The sequence below is a fragment of the Pristiophorus japonicus genome, chromosome 26, assembly GCF_044704955.1.
Source record: "Pristiophorus japonicus isolate sPriJap1 chromosome 26, sPriJap1.hap1, whole genome shotgun sequence".
Classification (NCBI taxonomy): domain Eukaryota; kingdom Metazoa; phylum Chordata; class Chondrichthyes; family Pristiophoridae; genus Pristiophorus; species Pristiophorus japonicus.
In genome coordinates this window covers 8,720,118-8,738,954 of record NC_092002.1, presented here as the reverse complement: position 1 = coordinate 8,738,954, position 18,837 = coordinate 8,720,118, and the positions used below count along the sequence as shown (strand labels likewise).

At 45.6% G+C, this 18,837-nt stretch overlaps 1 protein-coding gene across 1 annotated transcript in view; it reads left to right on the top strand.

The window, feature by feature from the left end:
* The window catches only part of ap2s1 (adaptor related protein complex 2 subunit sigma 1), a 32,006-nt gene extending 13,372 nt beyond the window's left edge, over positions 1-18,634 (top strand). The window contains exons 2-5 of the mRNA XM_070867773.1: positions 1,319-1,468; positions 11,777-11,890; positions 13,617-13,676; positions 16,776-18,634. Of these exons, the coding sequence (XP_070723874.1) occupies positions 1,319-1,468; positions 11,777-11,890; positions 13,617-13,676; positions 16,776-16,877 (426 nt within the window). The 3' untranslated portion in view covers positions 16,878-18,634. The remainder of the gene's footprint in view (positions 1-1,318; positions 1,469-11,776; positions 11,891-13,616; positions 13,677-16,775) is intronic.
* The last annotated feature ends 203 nt before the right edge of the window (positions 18,635-18,837 follow it).

The following is an 18,837-nucleotide window of genomic DNA, read 5'->3' as shown; positions in this document are numbered from 1 at the left end:
TGTGGATGCCTGCTTTACGATTCTGCAACATTTGTCGGAAATATTCTATTTGAGTAGATTGAGCACAACCTCCTGCTGTTGGTATAGATTAAACCCAGCTCAATGGAACCGTTTATCCAATGCAAACCCATTAAACATGGATTAAAGATATTAGTGGTTAGCTGGTTTCCCACTTGTGTTTTGTGCATCTACTTTTTAACTGCTTTTCTTTTTTTTAAAAAATGAGCATTTTACTGGACCACAAAGACCAACGTAATTCCAGATTTGATCCCTGGTCTGTGCTGTGATGGTTAATCTCGGCCAGGATAGCAGTGGGTGTTGCTTCATTTCATCTCCGCACTCCTGCAGGAGGGAGAGGAAGGTCCGTTAGCTTACCCGCACCTGATTGCTACCCGGTGACCTCACTGGAAACTGGGTGAGTGACGCCAGGTGAAGATAGGATCAGACCCCTTTGAGATGCATCCCAAGATTTTAAATAGCTGGCACTCACTGTGAATCATCATAGTCACTTTGCCTCGGTGCTCACATGGACACTTGGGCAGAGCATCGCTCCACTGGCACCCATGCAATGGGACCCCAGAAAGTGTTGGCAGCTTCTGGAGAGGACAGAAAAGAAAAAAAGGGGGAAATGGGAATGAACAGATACAATAGGATGTTGAACATAAGAAATAGGAGCAGGAGTAGGCCATACGAGCCTGCTCCGCCATTCAATAAGATCATGGCTGATCTGATCATGGACTCGGGTCCACTTCCCTTATCCCCTTATAGTTTAAGAAACTGTCTATTTCTGTTTTAAATTTATTCAATGTCCCAGCTTCCGCAGCTCTCTGAGGCAGCAAATTCCATAGATTTACAACCCTCAGAGAAGAAATTTCTCTTCATCTCTGTTTTAAATGGGCGGCCCCTTATTCTAAGATCATGCCCTTTAGATCTAGTCTCCCCCATCAGTGGAAACATCCTCTCTGTATCCACCTTGTCAAGCCCCCTCATAATCTTATACGTCTCAAGTAGAGGGTTCTATTTCTCTCCCCCCCCCAACTCTGTTGAGTTCACAATTTCAGCTGTCCTGCTGTGAGGCTGGTTCCTAAGAACACTAGCAGAGGCCTGGGAACAGTTTGTTTACTGGGCCCTTCAGCCACAACTGTTACATGGACAAATTGAAGGGGCACATGTTTTGGGGGGAAAAAAATGCAAGGGGTACAAGCTAAGGACTGCTTTAATTCTCACATTGGTCCCCCTATAAGAGGTTGCTACAAAAGGTTTACTACCTGCAAGATGACTCCACAGTCAGTTTAGCAGTTTACTTTTCTCTTTTCAGATCCGTTTCATCCTCATTCAGAACCGTGCCGGGAAGACCCGCTTGGCTAAGTGGTACATGCAGTTTGACGATGATGAGAAACAGAAGCTCATTGAGGAGGTTCACGCTGTGGTGACTGTCCGTGATGCCAAACACACTAACTTTGTGGAGGTACAATATGGCTGCGGGGTCAAGTTATTATAGATAGTATGGCTCTCCGTCTATAAATGTAAAGTTGGGGCTTTGCTTGTGTGCATTCTCTCCCTCCCTCCCGCACAACACTTTCAAGACCAATTTTTATCAGGCACATGTACACTGGTGCTCAGACATACTGCTTCCTACAATGTGCCTTCAGCGCATCTAGACTAAGATGATGACAAATCAGCTTAAGGGCCTTCCTCCCAATCTCTGGCATTCTATTGTATCTGTTCATTTCCTTTTGCCCCCTGGGGAATTAATAATGGGGCACAGGGAAATTGCAGAGACTTCGAACAAATATTTTGTATTGGTCTTCACAGTAGAAGACACTAAAACATCCCAATAGTGGATAATCAAGATGCTATAGGGAGGGAGGAACTTAATATAATCACTATCACTAAAGAAGTAGTACCTGGTAAAATAATGGGATGAAAGGCAGACAAGTCCACCAGACCTGATGGCTTGCATCCTAGGGTCCTAAAAGAAGTGGCTGCAGAGATATGCAGAGAGTGGATGCATTGGTTGTAATCTACCAAAATTCCCTGGATTCTGGGGAGATCCCAGTGGATTGGAAAACCGCAAATGTACCGCTCCTATTTAAAAAAAAAAAGAGGCAGACCAAAAGCAGGAAACAATGGACCAGTTAGCCTAACATCTGTCGTTGGGAAAAATGCTGGAGTCCATTATTAAGGAAGCAGCAGCAGGACATTTCGAAAAACATAATTCAATCCAAGCATAGACAGCATGGTTTTAATAAAAGGGAAATCATGTTTGACAAATTTGCTGGAGTTCTTTGAGGATATAACAAGCAGGGTGGATAAGGGGGAACCAGTGGATGTGGTGTAATTGGATTTCCAGAAGGTATTCGATAAGGTGCCACATAAAAGGTTATTTGCACAAGATAAAAGTTCATGGGGTTGGGGGTAATAAATTAGTTAGCCAATCCTCTATCCATGCTAACAGAAAACAGAGAGTCGGGATAAACGGGTCATTTTCAGGTTAGCAAACCGTAACTAGTGGGGTGCCTCAGGGATCTGTGCTGAGGCCTCAACTATTTACAATCTATATTAATGACTTGGATGAAGGAACTGAGTGTAATGTAGCCAAGTTTGCTGACGATACAAAGATGGGTGGGAAAGCAAATTGTGAGGAGGACACACAAAATCTGCAAAGGGATATAGACAGGCTAAGTGAGTAGGCAAACATTTGGCAGATGGAGTACAATGTGGGAAAATGTGAGGTTATCCACTTTGGCAGAAAAAATAGAAAAGCAAATTATAATTTAAATGGAGAAAAATTGCAAAGTGCTTCAGTACAGAGGGACCTGGGGGTCCTTGTGCATGAAACATAAAAAGTTAGTATGCAGGTACAGCAAGTAATCAAGAAGGCAAATGGAATGTTAGCCTTTATTGCAAGGGGGATCGAGTATAAAAGCAGGGAAGTCCTGCTACAACTGTACAGGGTATTGGTGAGGCCACACCTGGAGTACTGCGTAGAGTTTTGGTCTCCGAATTTAAGGAAGGATATACTTGCTTTGGAGGCTGTTCAGAGAAGGTTCACTAGGTTGATTCCGGAGATGAGAGGATTGACTTATGAAGATGGGTTGAGTCGGTCGTGCCTATACTCATTGGAATTCAGAAGAATGAGAGGTGATCTTAGCGAAACATATAATGAGGGGGCTTGACAAGGTGGATGCAGAGAGGATATTTCCACACATAGGGGAAACTAAAACTAGGTGACATAGTCTCAGACTAAGGGGCTGCTCATTTAAAACTGAGCTGAGGAAGAATTTCTTCTCTGAGGGTTGTAAATCTGTGGAATTCTCTACCCCAGAGAGCCGTGGAGGCTGGGTCATTGCATATATTTAAGGTGGAGATAGACAAGTTTTTGAGCGATAAAGGGTTATGGGGAGCGGGCAGGGAAGTGGAGCTGAGTCCATGATCAGATCAGCCATGATCTTATTAAATGGCGGAGCAGGCTCAAGGGGTCAAATGGCCGACTCCTGCTCCTATTTCTTATGTTCTATTGAGTAAGGAGAGGATTGGGCGTGCCCAACATAATTAAGTGCCTTGGGAGGAGTGTTCAGAGAAAAAAAACTGGAGAAGGGATATATAAAGAGGCGCATTGTGCAGTTGAGTTGGCAAGAGGGGATTTGATGGTGGTTGCTTCCCCCCCCCCCCCCACCCCCCTAATAAGCCAAGTTCCTGGTTTCAGCTATATGGTTGGAGGCTGAATCCTCAACAGGAAAGAAGGTAAAAACATTATTTACAGGTTGTTCACTGTTGCGTATTGTAGGTTAGCAAGACTTATACAAAAAAATGAACTTGTATTTATATAGCGCCTTTCACAACCTCCGAGCATTATTTTCCCCCCAGTGGAGTGATTTTAGATACTAGACAGTTGGTTCAACATGCACTACTTAAGGGAACTTTAACCCCAGCCCAAAGTGCTTTACAGTCAATGAAGTACTTTCTGAAGTGTGGTCACTGTTGAAGGAAATGTGGCAGCCAACTTCGTAAAAAAGATCATCTGACCACCCTCTTGGTCATGACATAAGGCATGGCAAGAGAAGATAAGTATTAATTCATGCAGGCCCGCACACAGACATTTTGGTTACCAGTATACTAGGAGCAAATTGAGGTTCATAGCCGCAGAGTTTGGGATTTGTGTAGGGTTTTATCCAACAAAAAAAAACAAGTTACACGTTAGGTATGTCTTACCAGAGTCAACTCAGCATTGTTAATATATCAGTGTCACTGCCTTGAAGAACTACCTACCAAGGCTAGATTTGTGCAGATGTTACTGTCTGAGGGGTGATTCTTCTGTTGACTCTGCCAGATGTTAGTCCCGACTTTAAATTACAAACTATCAGCCTTGCATTGGGTGTCTGAACACCTGTTTCTATTAAAAATGTGTTAAGACATTGGCTTTGAGAATCCTTAAAATAAGGCTGGAATAGTGCTACTTCCTTAAGTAGTGCATGTTGAACCAGTTGAAGGTCACTGTCGAGTATATAAAATCACACCACTGGAGGGAAAGTAATGCTCTTGCTCTGGATGTTGGCTCCAGTCTTGAACCCCCTCTAGGTTTTTTTTCAATTTACACCACTCCTCTCCTGCAGGTGTACCCTTTGGGTAGCTTACACCATTTGTTATTCTTACACGTGCGAGCCATGACCGTGAGACTGGGGGAAAAAAAAGAAAGACTTGCATTCACAACCTCAGGATGTCCCACAGCGCTTTACAGCCAATGAAATACTCATGAAGTGTCATCACTGTTGTAACGTAGGAAACGCGGCAGCAAATTTGCGCACAACAAGCTCCCACAAACAGCAACGTGATAATGACCAGATCATCTGCTTTAGTGATGTTGATTGAAGGATAAATATTGGCCCAGGACACCGGGGATAACTCCACTGCCTCTCTTCAAAATTGTCGCCGTGGGATCTTTTACGTCCACCCGTGAGAGCAGATAGGGCCTCGGTTTAACGTCTCATCCGAAAGACGGCACCTCTGACAATGCAGTTGGCCTGGATTTTTGTGATCAAGTCTCTGGAGTGGGGCTCAAACCCACAACCTTTTGGCTCAGAGGCGAGAGTGCCACCCACTGAGCCACGGCTGACACGGGGAAAGAAAACTCAACTGCTCAGTTGCCAAATGGTTCTGAGCATTGAACTGCTGATTCAGTCCCCGGTCTGTAATGAGTTAATGCATCTCCATTGGGCCAACAGTTGGAAGTCCTACAATTAACATTCCAGCTTTAATTTTCGGATTCTCAAAGCCGATGCCTTAACACATTTATAATGGAGATAGGCGTCCAGACACCCCTGCCAAGGCTGATAGTCCCCCACTTCTAATGACAAACTAACATCTGGCAGAGTTGACAGACGAATCACCCCTCAGATAGTAACATCTGCACAAATCTAGCCTTGGTAGGTAGTGCTTCAAGGCAGTGACACTGATGTATTAACAATGCTGGGTTAGACTCTGGTGAGACCAACCTAACATGTAACTTGATTGCCTTGGAGTCATTAGTTTCGCACACTGCTCCAATTAGCCCTATGCTGCATTGCTGTTAGTTCACTGTTTTGTTTACTCCATAGCTGTTAGATGAGTTTTATTAGTCCTCTGAGTACCAGCAGTTTTTTTTTAAGTTTACAAGAGCACTGAATGGCTTGTAGTGCTGTACTGAGCTCAACACTGCACTAGCGGAGCAGTGGTACTCAGGTTCTTTCTGAAAAATATTTTCTCCTATTTCCTCCCCTCTTAAGACACTGATGCTGGGGCAGCATCAGCCCACAGTTACCTGTCCAAGTGACTATCCCTCATATGTGAGTCTAACCAGTGAGTGATGGTAGGTAGCACAGACTAGAAATAAAATATTGGGACTTTCTGTTCTACGGAGCTGAATGTCACAAGGTGGTACAGTTACCCACCAAGCCAAGATTGTCCAAGCATTTTGTCAACAGGGGCCTCCTATACCTGCACACAAATAATATTTTAATCCATGTTCCTATTTCCGTCTTTTGGATGTTCAAGCTCATCAAGCAAAATCTTTCCCATTCTTGCTAATTGATAAGATATCCGAGTATATTTTGATGGTTAAATAAGCAGGATTACCGTTTTGATTTCAGACCCGACATGACCGATGGTGGGACTGCAGAGCAGTAGCACTGAGTGTTAATGCAGCAACACACAGAGCCCTGAAATGCACGTGGGCTCAATCCTCACTCAATCGGAGTCACTCTCAAGTGTAGAGGTCCTGAGCTGAAACCATGGAGTACCAACCTGCAGAAGGGTTGGCAAATCCGACTGGGTGCTTGTGCCTGGGCTGTTGCTTGTGCCAACTTAAGAGGGTATCGGTGGACTGGGAACCAGCTCCCTGAATATCCTCTCAACAGCACAGTTAACAAGACCAAGCACATTGAGGGTGGGCACTAATTTTGTCAGAGAAAGAACTGTATTAAAAATATGTAGAACTCAAAGAAAGAAAGACTTGCATTTATATAGCGCCTTTCACGACCACCAGATGTCTCAAAGCGCTTTACAGCCAATGAAGTACTTTTGAAATGTAGTCAGTTCTCCAGTTCTTGCCTGATTTCCACACCGCACACTTCTAGAAGGTTTTTCTGTATACGAAATAGGTCCTACGGCCACTCGAGCCTACTCCGCCAATCAATGAGATCACGGCTGATCATCGACCTCAACTCCACTTTCCCACCCGATCTCCATTTCCCTTGATTCCCTAGACTCCAAAAAATCTATCTGTCTCAGCCTTGACTATATTCAGAGACTCAGCATCCGCAGCCCTCTGGGGCAGAGAATTCCAAAGCTTCGCAACCCTTTGAGTGATGAAATTCCTCCTCATCTCTGCCGTAAATGGCCCAACCCTTATCCTATCCCATAGCTCTAGACACTCCAGCCAGGGGAAACAGCCCCTGTATCATATTCAGGAGTGGGGGCTCTAGCCAATTTCCCCCACCTCCAGACATTTCTGCACTAGAGGTGCTGTGGTTAGATATAGCACCCCTGCCATTGGCCGGCTGAGATCTACAAATACAGCACGGATCGAGACCAAACCCGCAACTGTCCTGTCATCATGGCTCGTAGACTTTAGCTCGAATCTGTCGAGGCAGCCAATCGTCAGCGTTTTCTAATACCCAAGGTCCTGGGGTGGTCACGTGTTATCCAAACTGTGGCGCCCTCATTCTCTCATCCCTCTCAACAAGCTTTTGAAACTGAAGCTGGGTATTACCTAACCACAACCGCCAGATTTACCTTGACCTCGGCCCGTCAACTAAGTTTTCTCAATTTGCACAGAGATGGACAGCCATGCAGCTCCCGATTTGCTGAGTAAACGTTCATCTCCCTTGTAAGTCGCCTTGTTAAATAAATTATAAAAACTGTTCATCTCAAAGAAAATAACTCAAACATATGAAAAGAAAGAATGTTTCTCTCGAACATTCGACTTAAATATTTTAGGTCCCTTGAAGTTTAGTCAGTGTCTCAATTCAACTCCCAGTCCACGCGTTTACATCACAAAATTGAATCACATTTGGCACAAATTGTCACACAAGAGACAGTGGAGAATGTTGCTGTGGCTCATTACCAGGGCAGTGTAGTGAAGCTCTATATTTGATCATGAGCATTAAAAGCACAGTGTTTCAGATAAAAATTAAAACTGCAAATGCTGGAAGTTAGAAATAAGAATGACAATGTCGGAGTTACACGGGCGGTGGGTGTTGAGGGGGGTCAGTTAGCGTCTGGAAGAGACAGACGGGTTTGAATGTGGAGCGGCACCAGAATTACCCTGTCTGATCATTGGAATGTGTGTTATTAATGTCGACATTTTGGCAAAGGGTCGTCGTCTCTTTCTCTCCCCTGTTTCCCAACAGCAAACCCCTCGGTTTGAGCCTTGCAGGGAGGGGGAGGTGTTCTCGCTCGTGCTCAGTCTTGTGCGACACTGTGTTCCCAAACCTCTTCAGAGCGGACACATCCCACAGGTCTCCCTACTGCCGCTCCTTCAGTCTCCCCATCACCGCTCAGACTCTCGTCCGGTCCCCTCCCCGCCCTTCGCCATCTGTGACGGAGCTCTGGGAACCTCCTTTCCCCAAGTCCATCTATCTCGCCCATCTATCGCCTCCTTAAAACCTGTAGTTTTGATTGTGCTTTCGACCACCTCCTCCACTCGCTTCCTCCTGCTCCTGCTGTGGTATGACCCCCCCCCCCCCCCGCCCCTTACCGTGAAGTGCTCTGGGACATTTTGCGACACTAAAGATGCTTTTATAAATGTTAATTGTTGTTTAACGCGAGGAGTCCCACCCGAAAGGCTTTGCCTCCCGCAGCCAGTCCGGTGATTTACAGACTGTAGTTGGTCTCATTGTCGCTCGCTATTTACTGCCACTGCCTTCAACTCTTGACCTGGGTGTTTTTTCTAACTTCTTCTGTCCTTTTCCACATGCATGACCATTTAGCCAGTCAACACAGCTGTGACAGACTCCGTGTCTGTCATTAACATATGACTGGACGAAGAGAATAGAGTGAAGGATGGAGCGTGGTTAATACCAAGGCAGGGACTTGGCACTGACTGACTGTTAATGAGTCGTGAAAGAAACACTAATACTATTTAGACCCCAGAAACTGATTCAGCAAAAAGAAATGCTCCAGATGGGGAGAGATGCCAAGGCTGATGGCCGTGACCTGGTTTTCCTGTCACTTATTGTGTGATCTGTTAAACGAGGATCAGAAGTTAAAAAAAAACTCAGCTGAGCAGATGGCTCAGTGGGGAAATGCTCCAGCTGGAGCGACGCTCAGCCAGGTGGACCCAGAAAGCCTCGGGTTCAATTCCCTCTGTGGCTGAACTTACCCAGGGCAGCAGTTGAGACCCAGCCGTTAGCCTCAATGTCCCCGGGCCAGGGCGGAGAAACCAATCAGCCTAGGTTCTCGTTCCTGATTGAAAGAAAGACAGACTTGCATTTATACAGCGCCTTTCACGTCCAACAGATGTCGCAAAGCGTTTTACATAGAAACATAGAAAATAGGAGCAGTAGTAGGCCGTTCGGCCCTCCAAGTCTTCACCGCCATTATGACCATTCCTGATCCTCTCTCTCAACACCATATTCCCGCTTTTTCCCCATACCCCTTGATGCCTTTTGTGTCTAGAAATCTATCTATCTCCCTCTTAAATATATTCAGTGACTTGGCCTCCACAGCCTTCTGTGGTAGAGAATTCCACAGGTTCGCCACCCTCTGAGTGAAAAAATTTCTCCTCATCTTGGTCCTAACTTTCCTACCCCATATCCGGAGACTGTGACCCCTTGTTCTAAACTTTCCAGCCAGGGGAAACATCCTCCCCACATCCAGTCTATCCAACCCCGTCAGAATTTTATACGTTTCAATGCGATCCCCTCTCATTCTTCTAAACTCTAGTGAATACAGGCCTAGTCGACCCAGTCTTTCCTCATACGACAGCTGATGAAGTACTTTTGGAGTGTAGTCACTGTTGTAATATAGGGAAACGTGGCAGCCAATTTGCACACAGCAAGCTCCCACAAACAGCAACGTGATAATGACCAGATAATCTGTTTTAGAGATGTTGGTTGAGGTATAAATATTGGCCAGGACACCGGGGATAACCTGCCTGCTCTTCTTCGGAACCGTGCCATGGGATCTTTTACGTCCACCTGAGAGAGCAGACGGGGCCTCGGTTTAACATCTCATCCAAAAGACGGCACCTTCGACAGTGCAGTACTGCACCGGAGTGTCAGCCTAGCCTTAAACCCACAACCTTCTGACTCAGGCGAGAGTGCTACCCACTGAACCATAGCTGGCACTGATTGATGCTCAGAAGTGGACGTCTTTGGTCAGGACAGGATCAAGCGTCAGCTGTAATGCCCTCCGTAGCCTGCTGTGCTGACACACTTCAGGAATAACTGCTTGGGTGAGGTGCTGTACTCCAGCTTGAGTCTCCGCTTTCAGGAGAGGAGGGAAGCAAACATACGCTTCCTGTATCTACTCCTTTTTCTCTCCTCTCCTTCTCTGCACAACAACTCACTTCTCCTTCTACTTCATATCTTCACCCTAAATGGTCTCATAGAAATCAGTCACTCACTCAGAGTAAATTGCAGGGAAGAGCTTCTATCGAACGACTCCAGCAGAGAGCACAGTATTGCATCAATACTCTGCTGCACTGCCCCGCCATCCACTTATTTATTTATATCGCTTTAATTTTTATCCTGACTCTTTATATTTAGTCCCTTCACCTGCTTTGTACAGGAAAGGGAAACCGAGCCTACATTTGCTGCATATGTTGGCTTCTAGAAAATTAGACATAAGAAATAGGAGCAGGTGTAGGCCATATGGCCCCTCGAGCCCGTTCCGCCATTCAATAAGATTATGGCCGATCTTGGCCTCAATTCCACTTGCCTGCCTGCTTCCCATAATCCTAGACCTGTGTTTACATTTTTTTTTAAACTTGCATTTCTACAGTGCCTTTCACGACCGCCGGGCGTCCCAAAGTGCTTTACAGCCAATGAATTACTTTAGAAGTGCAGTCACTTTTGAGATGCAGGAAATGGTAATTAAGGATAGGTAAATGGGGGAGAACAAAATTCGATACAATACAATTTTCTTGATGAAAGTACAAGAATGAGCTGTGACATTACTTTAAACAAGCTGCAAACTGCTTGCTTTCATCCGGCCCCTAGTCACAACACTAAAGATTTATGTTGTCTTGAGAGTTGAAAACAATCAAACACTCTTTGCACCAAATCTTAGCTGGTTGTGGGATAAATGGTGGCCAGGACTCCAGGAGAACTCCCCTGCTTTTGTTCAAATAGTTTGTGGATGCTGAGTCTCTGAGTATATTCAAGGCTGAGATAGATAGATTTTGAGAGTCTGGGGAATTAAAGATATGGAGATCGGTTGGGAAAGTGGAGTTGAGGTAGATGTGGCTCAAGGGGCCGTATGGTCTACTACTCCTCCTATTTCTTATGTTCTTTACATCCACCTAAGAGGGCAGACAGGGCCTAGGTTTAATATCTCATCCTAAAGACGGCACCTCCGACAGTGCAGCACTCCCTCAGCACTGCACTGGGAGTGTCGGCCTGGATTATCTGCTCATGTCCTCGAACCTCACTTGATGTGCACATGTACAAAAGATCAGAGAAAGGTAGCCGTGTTACTAGGATTGAGGCGACTGTCGTGCAGTGAGTACAAGGGTAAGTTCATCTAGAGGCGAGGACCAATATGAAGTCGTGGAGCTGCAGGATGGTGGGTAAATTGGGAGAGGAAATGGTAGATGCAGGAAGTGCCATCAAGCAGCAGAGTGGAAGGAAACAGGCACAGCTGGGGTGTGGATGAAGGCAGATATCTGCTGAACGAGGAGTTAAGTGAGTTATACAAGCCGTCTACTCCTGTCTACTGTCGTTTTTTGTCATAAAAATCCAATGGTTCACTAATATCCTTCAGGGAGTGGAACCTGCCACCCCGACCTGGTCTAGTCCACATGTGACCCTTGTCCACACTGTGTGGTTGACTCCTTGCCCTCTGAAATGGCCTGGGGAATCTGAACATGCAAGCTCTAGGTTGCTAATCTACCATGCTACTGTCAGATTGTCATCATAACTTTGACTTGCGATTAAAAATGACCAAAAACGTATTAGCGGGAATGCTCATTATGCTCAAGGCTTTGAATATATTAAGCTTCAACTTATTTGCTGCCAGTGGAGTTGTTCCACCAGCAATCAACGTTGTTTCAAACGTTCTTCTGTTCCCTTTACAGTTTCGAAACTTCAAGATCATTTATCGGCGTTACGCTGGGCTCTACTTCTGCATTTGTGTGGATGTCAACGACAATAATCTGGTCTATCTGGAGGCTATCCACAATTTTGTGGAGGTAAGAGGCGATTGTAGCTGGAAAATGTTGACTTGATTTAAAGTCCAATGTTTTTAATTTTGACTCTAAACTGTACACGGCAGACCTTGGTGCCAAGTTATGTTTGTGGTTCACTCACTGAAGGGTTATTTATTTTAAAGAAGAGGGATATTGTGTGTGTTGAGCTATCACGACCAGGACGCTCATTGGGGAGGGAATCCACGAGATCACTAATCTGAACTAGAGCACCATTTGGAGCCCTACACTTACCCTCAGCACCCTTGGGTCTGAGGCGTGGGGAGGGAGGGAGGGAGGGGTGAGCCAGGTTTCCTGCCTCTCATTGCCACATTAAAGTGTGTGCGTGTGTGAACGCCCGTGTATGTATGTTGGGTGAGAACAATATTGGGCTCAATGGCCTTCCATAGAGCAGCCTGCTTATATGGACTGTCGAGGCCTGTATGGGAAGAATGGGCTACTTGGAGGAGGTGCCAAAGGGCCACAGCTGTAGCAGGAAATCTGCACAAACTGAATTTGTACAGATGCATTCCAACTTCCTAGGAAGTTTGTAATTGCTCGCTTCCTCCCTATTAGTGGGGAGAGTTAACGGTGATTGTGTCTCAAATAATGGAAGGGATGTCACCAAAGTTGGGCTTTTAGTCTGCAAGATATCAGTTGTAGAAATGTGCTAATTACATGACCAGAGTTTTTGAGGAACAAAAACCGTGGCTTAGTTGGCTAGCGATTAGGGGCAGAAACTCTGCCATTTCCACCACCCCACCGCCCCCGGGTCACTAGCTTAGGATCAACACGACAGACCCCAAGAGTTGAACCTGGGATCATCCTTGCTGCATTATTCTATGTTGACTGAGACCTTTACCCATTAAATCTAATGGGATAGCCCTTTCAAAGACCTGGCACAGGCACGATGGGCCGAATGGCCTCCTTCTGAGCCGCATCATTCTATGATTCAAAGCCCTTGAGTTATTTAAAAGTGTGTTTCAGTGAAAGGGTGTACATTGCTATTCGGTTTTCAGCTCCTTTTAGAACACACCGAAAGTGACAGTTTTTGAAAATGGGTTTCCAGTATTTCTTTTATCTGTTTGTCATGTGTTTACAATCAGGACTGACTTGGATCACGCCCCACTATTGACAGATATGTGATGGGAGTGAACTTTCAGCACAGTGTCTTTTTTTGTTCATTCATGGGATGTGGGCGTCGCAGGCAAGGCCGGCATTTATTGCCCATCCCTAATTGCCCCTTGAGAAGGTGGTGGTGAGCCACTGCCTTGAACTGCTGCAGTCCGTGTGGTGAAGGTACTCCCACAGCCCTGTTAGGAAGGGAATTCCAAGATTTTGACCCAGCGACAATGAAGGAATGGTGATATATTTCCACATCAGGATGGTGTGTAACTTGATGGGGAACGTGGAGGTGGTGGTGTTCCCGTGCGCCTGCTGCCCTGGTCCTTGTAGGTGTAGAAGTCGCGGGTTTGGGAGGTGCTGCCGAAGAAGCCTTGGCGAGTTGTTGCAGTGTATTCTGAGATAAGATGCAGAAACTATTTGTGCCATTCGCTAGAAAATAAGCTACAATAGAATGGTATATCTTCTGGGCTCCAATGCTTTCTGGTCCTGATTTTTTTTTTAGAATAACCCCTCTGCCCTGCCACAGCTTGAGCAGAATCCACTGTAAAGAAGGTATGAGTAAAGATTTAGTAACCTTGTTTTGCCTGTTGTCTCCACCTTATTGCAGGTTTTGAATGAATATTTCCATAATGTCTGTGAATTAGATCTTGTCTTCAATTTCTACAAGGTAGGTTATTGTGCCACTTGTGGGAAACTTTGTGTTTTTGTTGCTGCTAAGTTTTTTTTCCCTCCCCAACACCTTTCCGCTGTGATCAATCCACTCTGAAACGAGCTGCTAAGAGTGAGAAAGAGCTCAGGGATGACTCTGCCTCCGATATTTAAATTTTTCCCGCGCGCTCTCTGAGAAAAACGCTCAGCATGTCCCAGGGTTAAAATCAGCAACTCAACATTCAGATCAGGAGAACTGACCTCCCGCCGATCGGTGCACCAGTAGTTTGGCACTCCAACGAGCTGCTCTTCATAATACCCAGAGCAAGGGAATGAACCTTGGCTCTGCTTCATCTACTAATAAATTGCCCGCAGTGAGTTGCCCTGAAATTAGCTTCCGGCCACATATCCGCGGCATAACTAAGACCGTCTATTTCCACCTCCGTAACATCGCCCATCTCCACCCCTGCCTCAGCTCATCTGCTGCTGAAGCCCTCATCCCCATGCCTTTGTTGCCTCTAGACTTGACTATTCCAACGCATTCCTGTCTGACCTCCCACATTCTACCCTACGTAAACTAAAGGTGATCCAAAACTCGGCTGCCAGTGTCCTCACTCGCACCAAGTCCCACTCACCCATCACCCCCTGTGCTCGCCGACCCACATTGGCTCCCGGTTAAGCAACGCCTCGATTTCAAAATTCTTATCCTTGTTTACAGATATCTCCATGGCCTCGCCCTCCTTCAGCCTCACAAACCCCGAGATATTTGTGCTCCTCAAATTCTGCCCTCTTGAGCATTTCTGATTATAACTGCTCAACCATCGGTGGCCATGCCTTCAGCTGCCTGGTCTCTAAGCTCTGGAACTCCCTCCCTAAACCTCTCCGCCTCTCTTTCCTCCTTTATAAGACGCTCTTTAAAACCTACCACTTTGACCAAGCTTTTGATCATCTGCTGTAATTTCTTCTTATGTGGCTCGGTGTCAAATTTATTTGTTTTGCCTTAAAACAGTCCTGTGAGAAGCGCCTTAGGATGTTTTACTATGTCAAAGGCGCTATATAAATAATTGTTGGGGGCATCAGAAACCTGCTTCACGGTGCTGCCTCGTCGGGAACGTGCAGCTACACACCGTGACAGTTGACATAGTAAAATTGGGAAATGTTGAGGCAGCAACATTGACAGCAAAGCCTGACCAAAAAATTGTTACAACGGGCAGTCAGAGTTGAAGACAGGAAGTGTATGTCCTGGGTAAGATTTTTAATGTATAGACATAGTTCAGCTGGATAAACTTGCTTAGCCTGTTTGTTGACGTGCTTCTTTTAAATGTATGTTGGGTGCATGTTGTGATCTGTTGATATCAATAGCAGATAGGAATAGCACCATTTAACCAACACACTTTAAGGTTGTGCCAATGTGTTTCTTGTGAGATGTTCTAATTCATCCCCTCAAATTGCGCTCTCACTGCTGCCAGTGGCTTGCCAGTAACTACCAGCGTTTTGTGCCAAAATACTTTCTCTAAATCTAACTCCAGTTTGGAAGGACAAAATCTACAATTAATATAGTTGCTTGATGTTTTCTTTTAACAAATGTTATACGCCTACTGACATCCTTTACTGAATTCTTTGTGACAGCACTACATCTTGAATGGTACTAGTTTGATGCATAACATAATTATATCCCAGAGGGTTTAATGTGCCTATGTCACAAGCTTATCATTTATCACTTGTGCAACCCCTAGAAATGCTGTCCAACCCTTTGTCTGAACAAGGCTCAACACTATCCAGGTATCGAATCTTTCTAAAATAAAACAGATTCACTGGTGGGGGGGAGAAAGGAGCATTTTGCATATCAGCAAATTGAGCTCTTCAGCCTATATTGATCGATATATCTGCCTGGCCTAATGAGCTCGTTTGTTGAGAATGAAGAACTGTATTGTTCTGAGCTTTAACGGTCCAATATTTTGCTGCTTTCAATACATAGTTGTCTCGCCCAATAAGATACTAAATCAACTACAACTTGCATTTATATAGCACCGTTAACATAGTAAAATGTCCCAAGGTGCTTCACAGGAGCGTTATCAAACAAAATGTGACACCAGCCACATAGGGAGGTATTAGGTCAGGTGACTAAAAGCATGGTCAAAGAGGTGGATTTTAAGGAGTGTCTTAAAGGGAGGTAGAGAGGTTTAAGGAGGGAATTTCAGTACTTGGGGCCTAGGCAGCTGAAGGTGCAGCCGGCAGTGGTAAAGTGATTAAAATTGGGGCTGCATCACAGAGATCCCAGGTTAAGTCCCTGCGCTAGTTAGCTGACAGGGCAGAAGTAGGAATAAGGCAGCGTACCCAGGTATTGCAGGAAGAAAATGGACCAAGATACGTAGAGAACGTATGATGTAGATGGAGTGAGTTTCCACTTGCAGCCGAGAACAGGACCAAGGGCCATAAAAAGAAGATGGTCACTAATAAATCCAGTCGGGAATTCAGGAAAAACATCTTTACCCAGGAAGTGGTGAGAATGTGGAACTCGCTACCACAGGGAATGGTTGAGGCGAATAGCGCAGATGCATTCAAGGGGAAGCTGGATAAACACAGGAGGGAGAAAGGAATAGAAGGATATGGTGATGGGGTGGGAGGAGGCTCGTGTGGAGCATAAACACCAGCATGACCAGCTGAGCAGAAAGACCTTTTTCTGTGCTGTAAATATTTTTAAATACTTAGCAAGGCTACCTGCTATTTATTTTTAAAAATTTGTTCTTGGGATGTGGGCATTGCTGGCAAGGCCGGCATTTTTTGCCCATCCCTAATTGGCCCTTGAGAAGGTGGTGGTGAGCCACCGCCTTGAACCGCTGCAGTCCGTGTGGTGAAGGTGCCCCCACAGTGCTGTTAGGGAGGGAGTTCCAGGATTGTGACCCAGCGACAATGAAGGAATGGCGATATACTTCCAAGTCAGGGTGGTGTTCCCATGCGCCTGCCGCCCTTGTCCTTCTAGATGGTAGAGGTCACGGGTTCAGGAGGTGCTATCAAAGAATCAAAGTTATCCAGTGACCCTTAAAGTGTGCTGGCGGTGTGAACATTTCTGGAATTCTATGTGGTGATTTCTCCCGTCTCCTTCCCATGCTTTCAGGTGTACACGGTGGTGGACGAGATGTTCCTAGCAGGCGAAATCCGGGAGACGAGTCAGACCAAGGTGCTAAAGCAGCTGCTCATGCTACAGTCCTTGGAGTAAAAGCTCGGGTCGCGAACCGAAAGGATGTTTCAGCAGAGGCAGCAGTCTCCTCTCGAGCTCCATTGATGCAAGTGTGCGTGTCCTGTGTGCGTGTCCTGTGTGCGTGTCCTGTGTGCGTGTCCTGTGTGCGTGTCCTGTGTGCGTGTCCTGTGTGCGTGTGCGTGTCCTGTGTGCGTGAGCGAGAAACAAAGAGGAATGAATGAAACCGAGAACAGTGAATGTTAACCCAGTCACTACAGGAGGATGACCCATATAACCCATCAAACACCTCTGAAACATCTTGTACTGCTTCAGCATCTCTGTCGTGAGTTAATCTGATTGTAAGGGATCCCTGTGCCTCTGGCTATCTGGCTGTTGATTAATCGGTAGCCGCGTAAAGCCCTGAATTCTGGTGACTGCACTGTCCGAGTTAGCCCCAGCACTAGGCGAGTACTTATTTCACAGCAATTTGGTTTTGTTTAAAGAGAGAGTGCGTGTGCAATCACACTGCAATGCCGCTGACATGATTCAAACAGGAGATTGACTGCCCATGGTGGAGCGCCAACCAAGCCAGTGTTGTCACCAGAATCACGAGTAAAAGCCACGCTAGTGTGGGCCTGTGAAATTTTCATATTGTGTTCATTGGCACAATTGTACATTTGGTCCATCCAAGCATGGGGTGTGTCTGGAGAGAGCGTCTTTCGCGGTGTACGCTAACATCAGAGATACTGGCAGTAGGACCAAGTTTGAGACGAGTATGGCGCAAGAAGCACATTTTAGAGCATTTAGTTTTGTGCGTCGTCCCTTGATGTAGTAAGCCAGTGCCAATATGCTGGATAAGACGGTCACTGACAACACTGCAAGGCCAGCGCGTTATTGCCGCCTTACGGATTGTGTTACCCTCTCTTTGCCTTCACTTCAGTTTTAAAAGAAGCCGAGTTATTTGGCCCTGGTCTCTCATTACTTTGGGACGGTGCCCGTCTTAAGTTTGTTACCGAGCACTTTGACTGGGAAATGTTGCTTTAATTTAGATCTATCGGAGCTGTATTGTGCAGCACCATTCCACGCGTCCTCTGCATTTCACGGCGCTCTCCCGAGCCCCTTGCTCCCAGGGACCAAAAATATAGTATTTGCTCATACAAAGGAAGAGGGGACTCTCCTCGTGGCATTCGTTCTTGAGCTACTGATTCAGCACTTTTTGAGGATGAGGGAGTTCCACAGACACATCTGGGTGCCATTTTTTTCCAGCAGGAAAGCATAATGGAAGCTGTCAAGCGAATCACCAGTCAAATAGCCAGAATTCAGTAACCCGTATTAGTAGGTTACAGAACAGTATTTTCTTTATAATTTTTACCACACAAGTGTCTGGTTATTTTTTTTTTTCTTTTCCCCCCCCCCCCCTCCCCCAAAAGTAGAAAATGCAGTTTGTGTTGATTGAAGCTCTTAATAAAACTGCCTTCAGGATTGAGAACATTGTAGAAACATTCTACTTTATACCATCGACCGGATCTCTGAACAATAATGACGCTACCGGCTGAGGCCTCCTTCCACGTAATTAGCGACAAACCCTCCGGATTTATAAAGAACTGAAACTCTGGAAAGCCGTCCAGCTTGTCCGATTTAAAGACTAAATGTCGACTGAGCACATGAGCGTCACTAGTCACTGTTCAATTTGGTTGTTTGCAGGGCTATATGTCTGTGATTGGCACGGACCTGTACTTGGGATAAAGCAAAATGCTTCCCAGATGGTGTTTTTAGAGAAAAAAAACATTTGCCTAGCCCTCTCTTTTTTTGTTGTTTGAATGAAGTACATGTGTCGGGAGAAATCTGTGTTTCACTTAGTGAGGCATAATATTTGTAATCGTCAGTAGAACTGTACCACTGTGTGGTGACAGCAACTTGTCACGATAAATGCTAGAAGTGTTCCTTCTGCGTTTCCAAAAAAACAACAATTAAAAGGGCCTGGAAAGTTTGGGACACA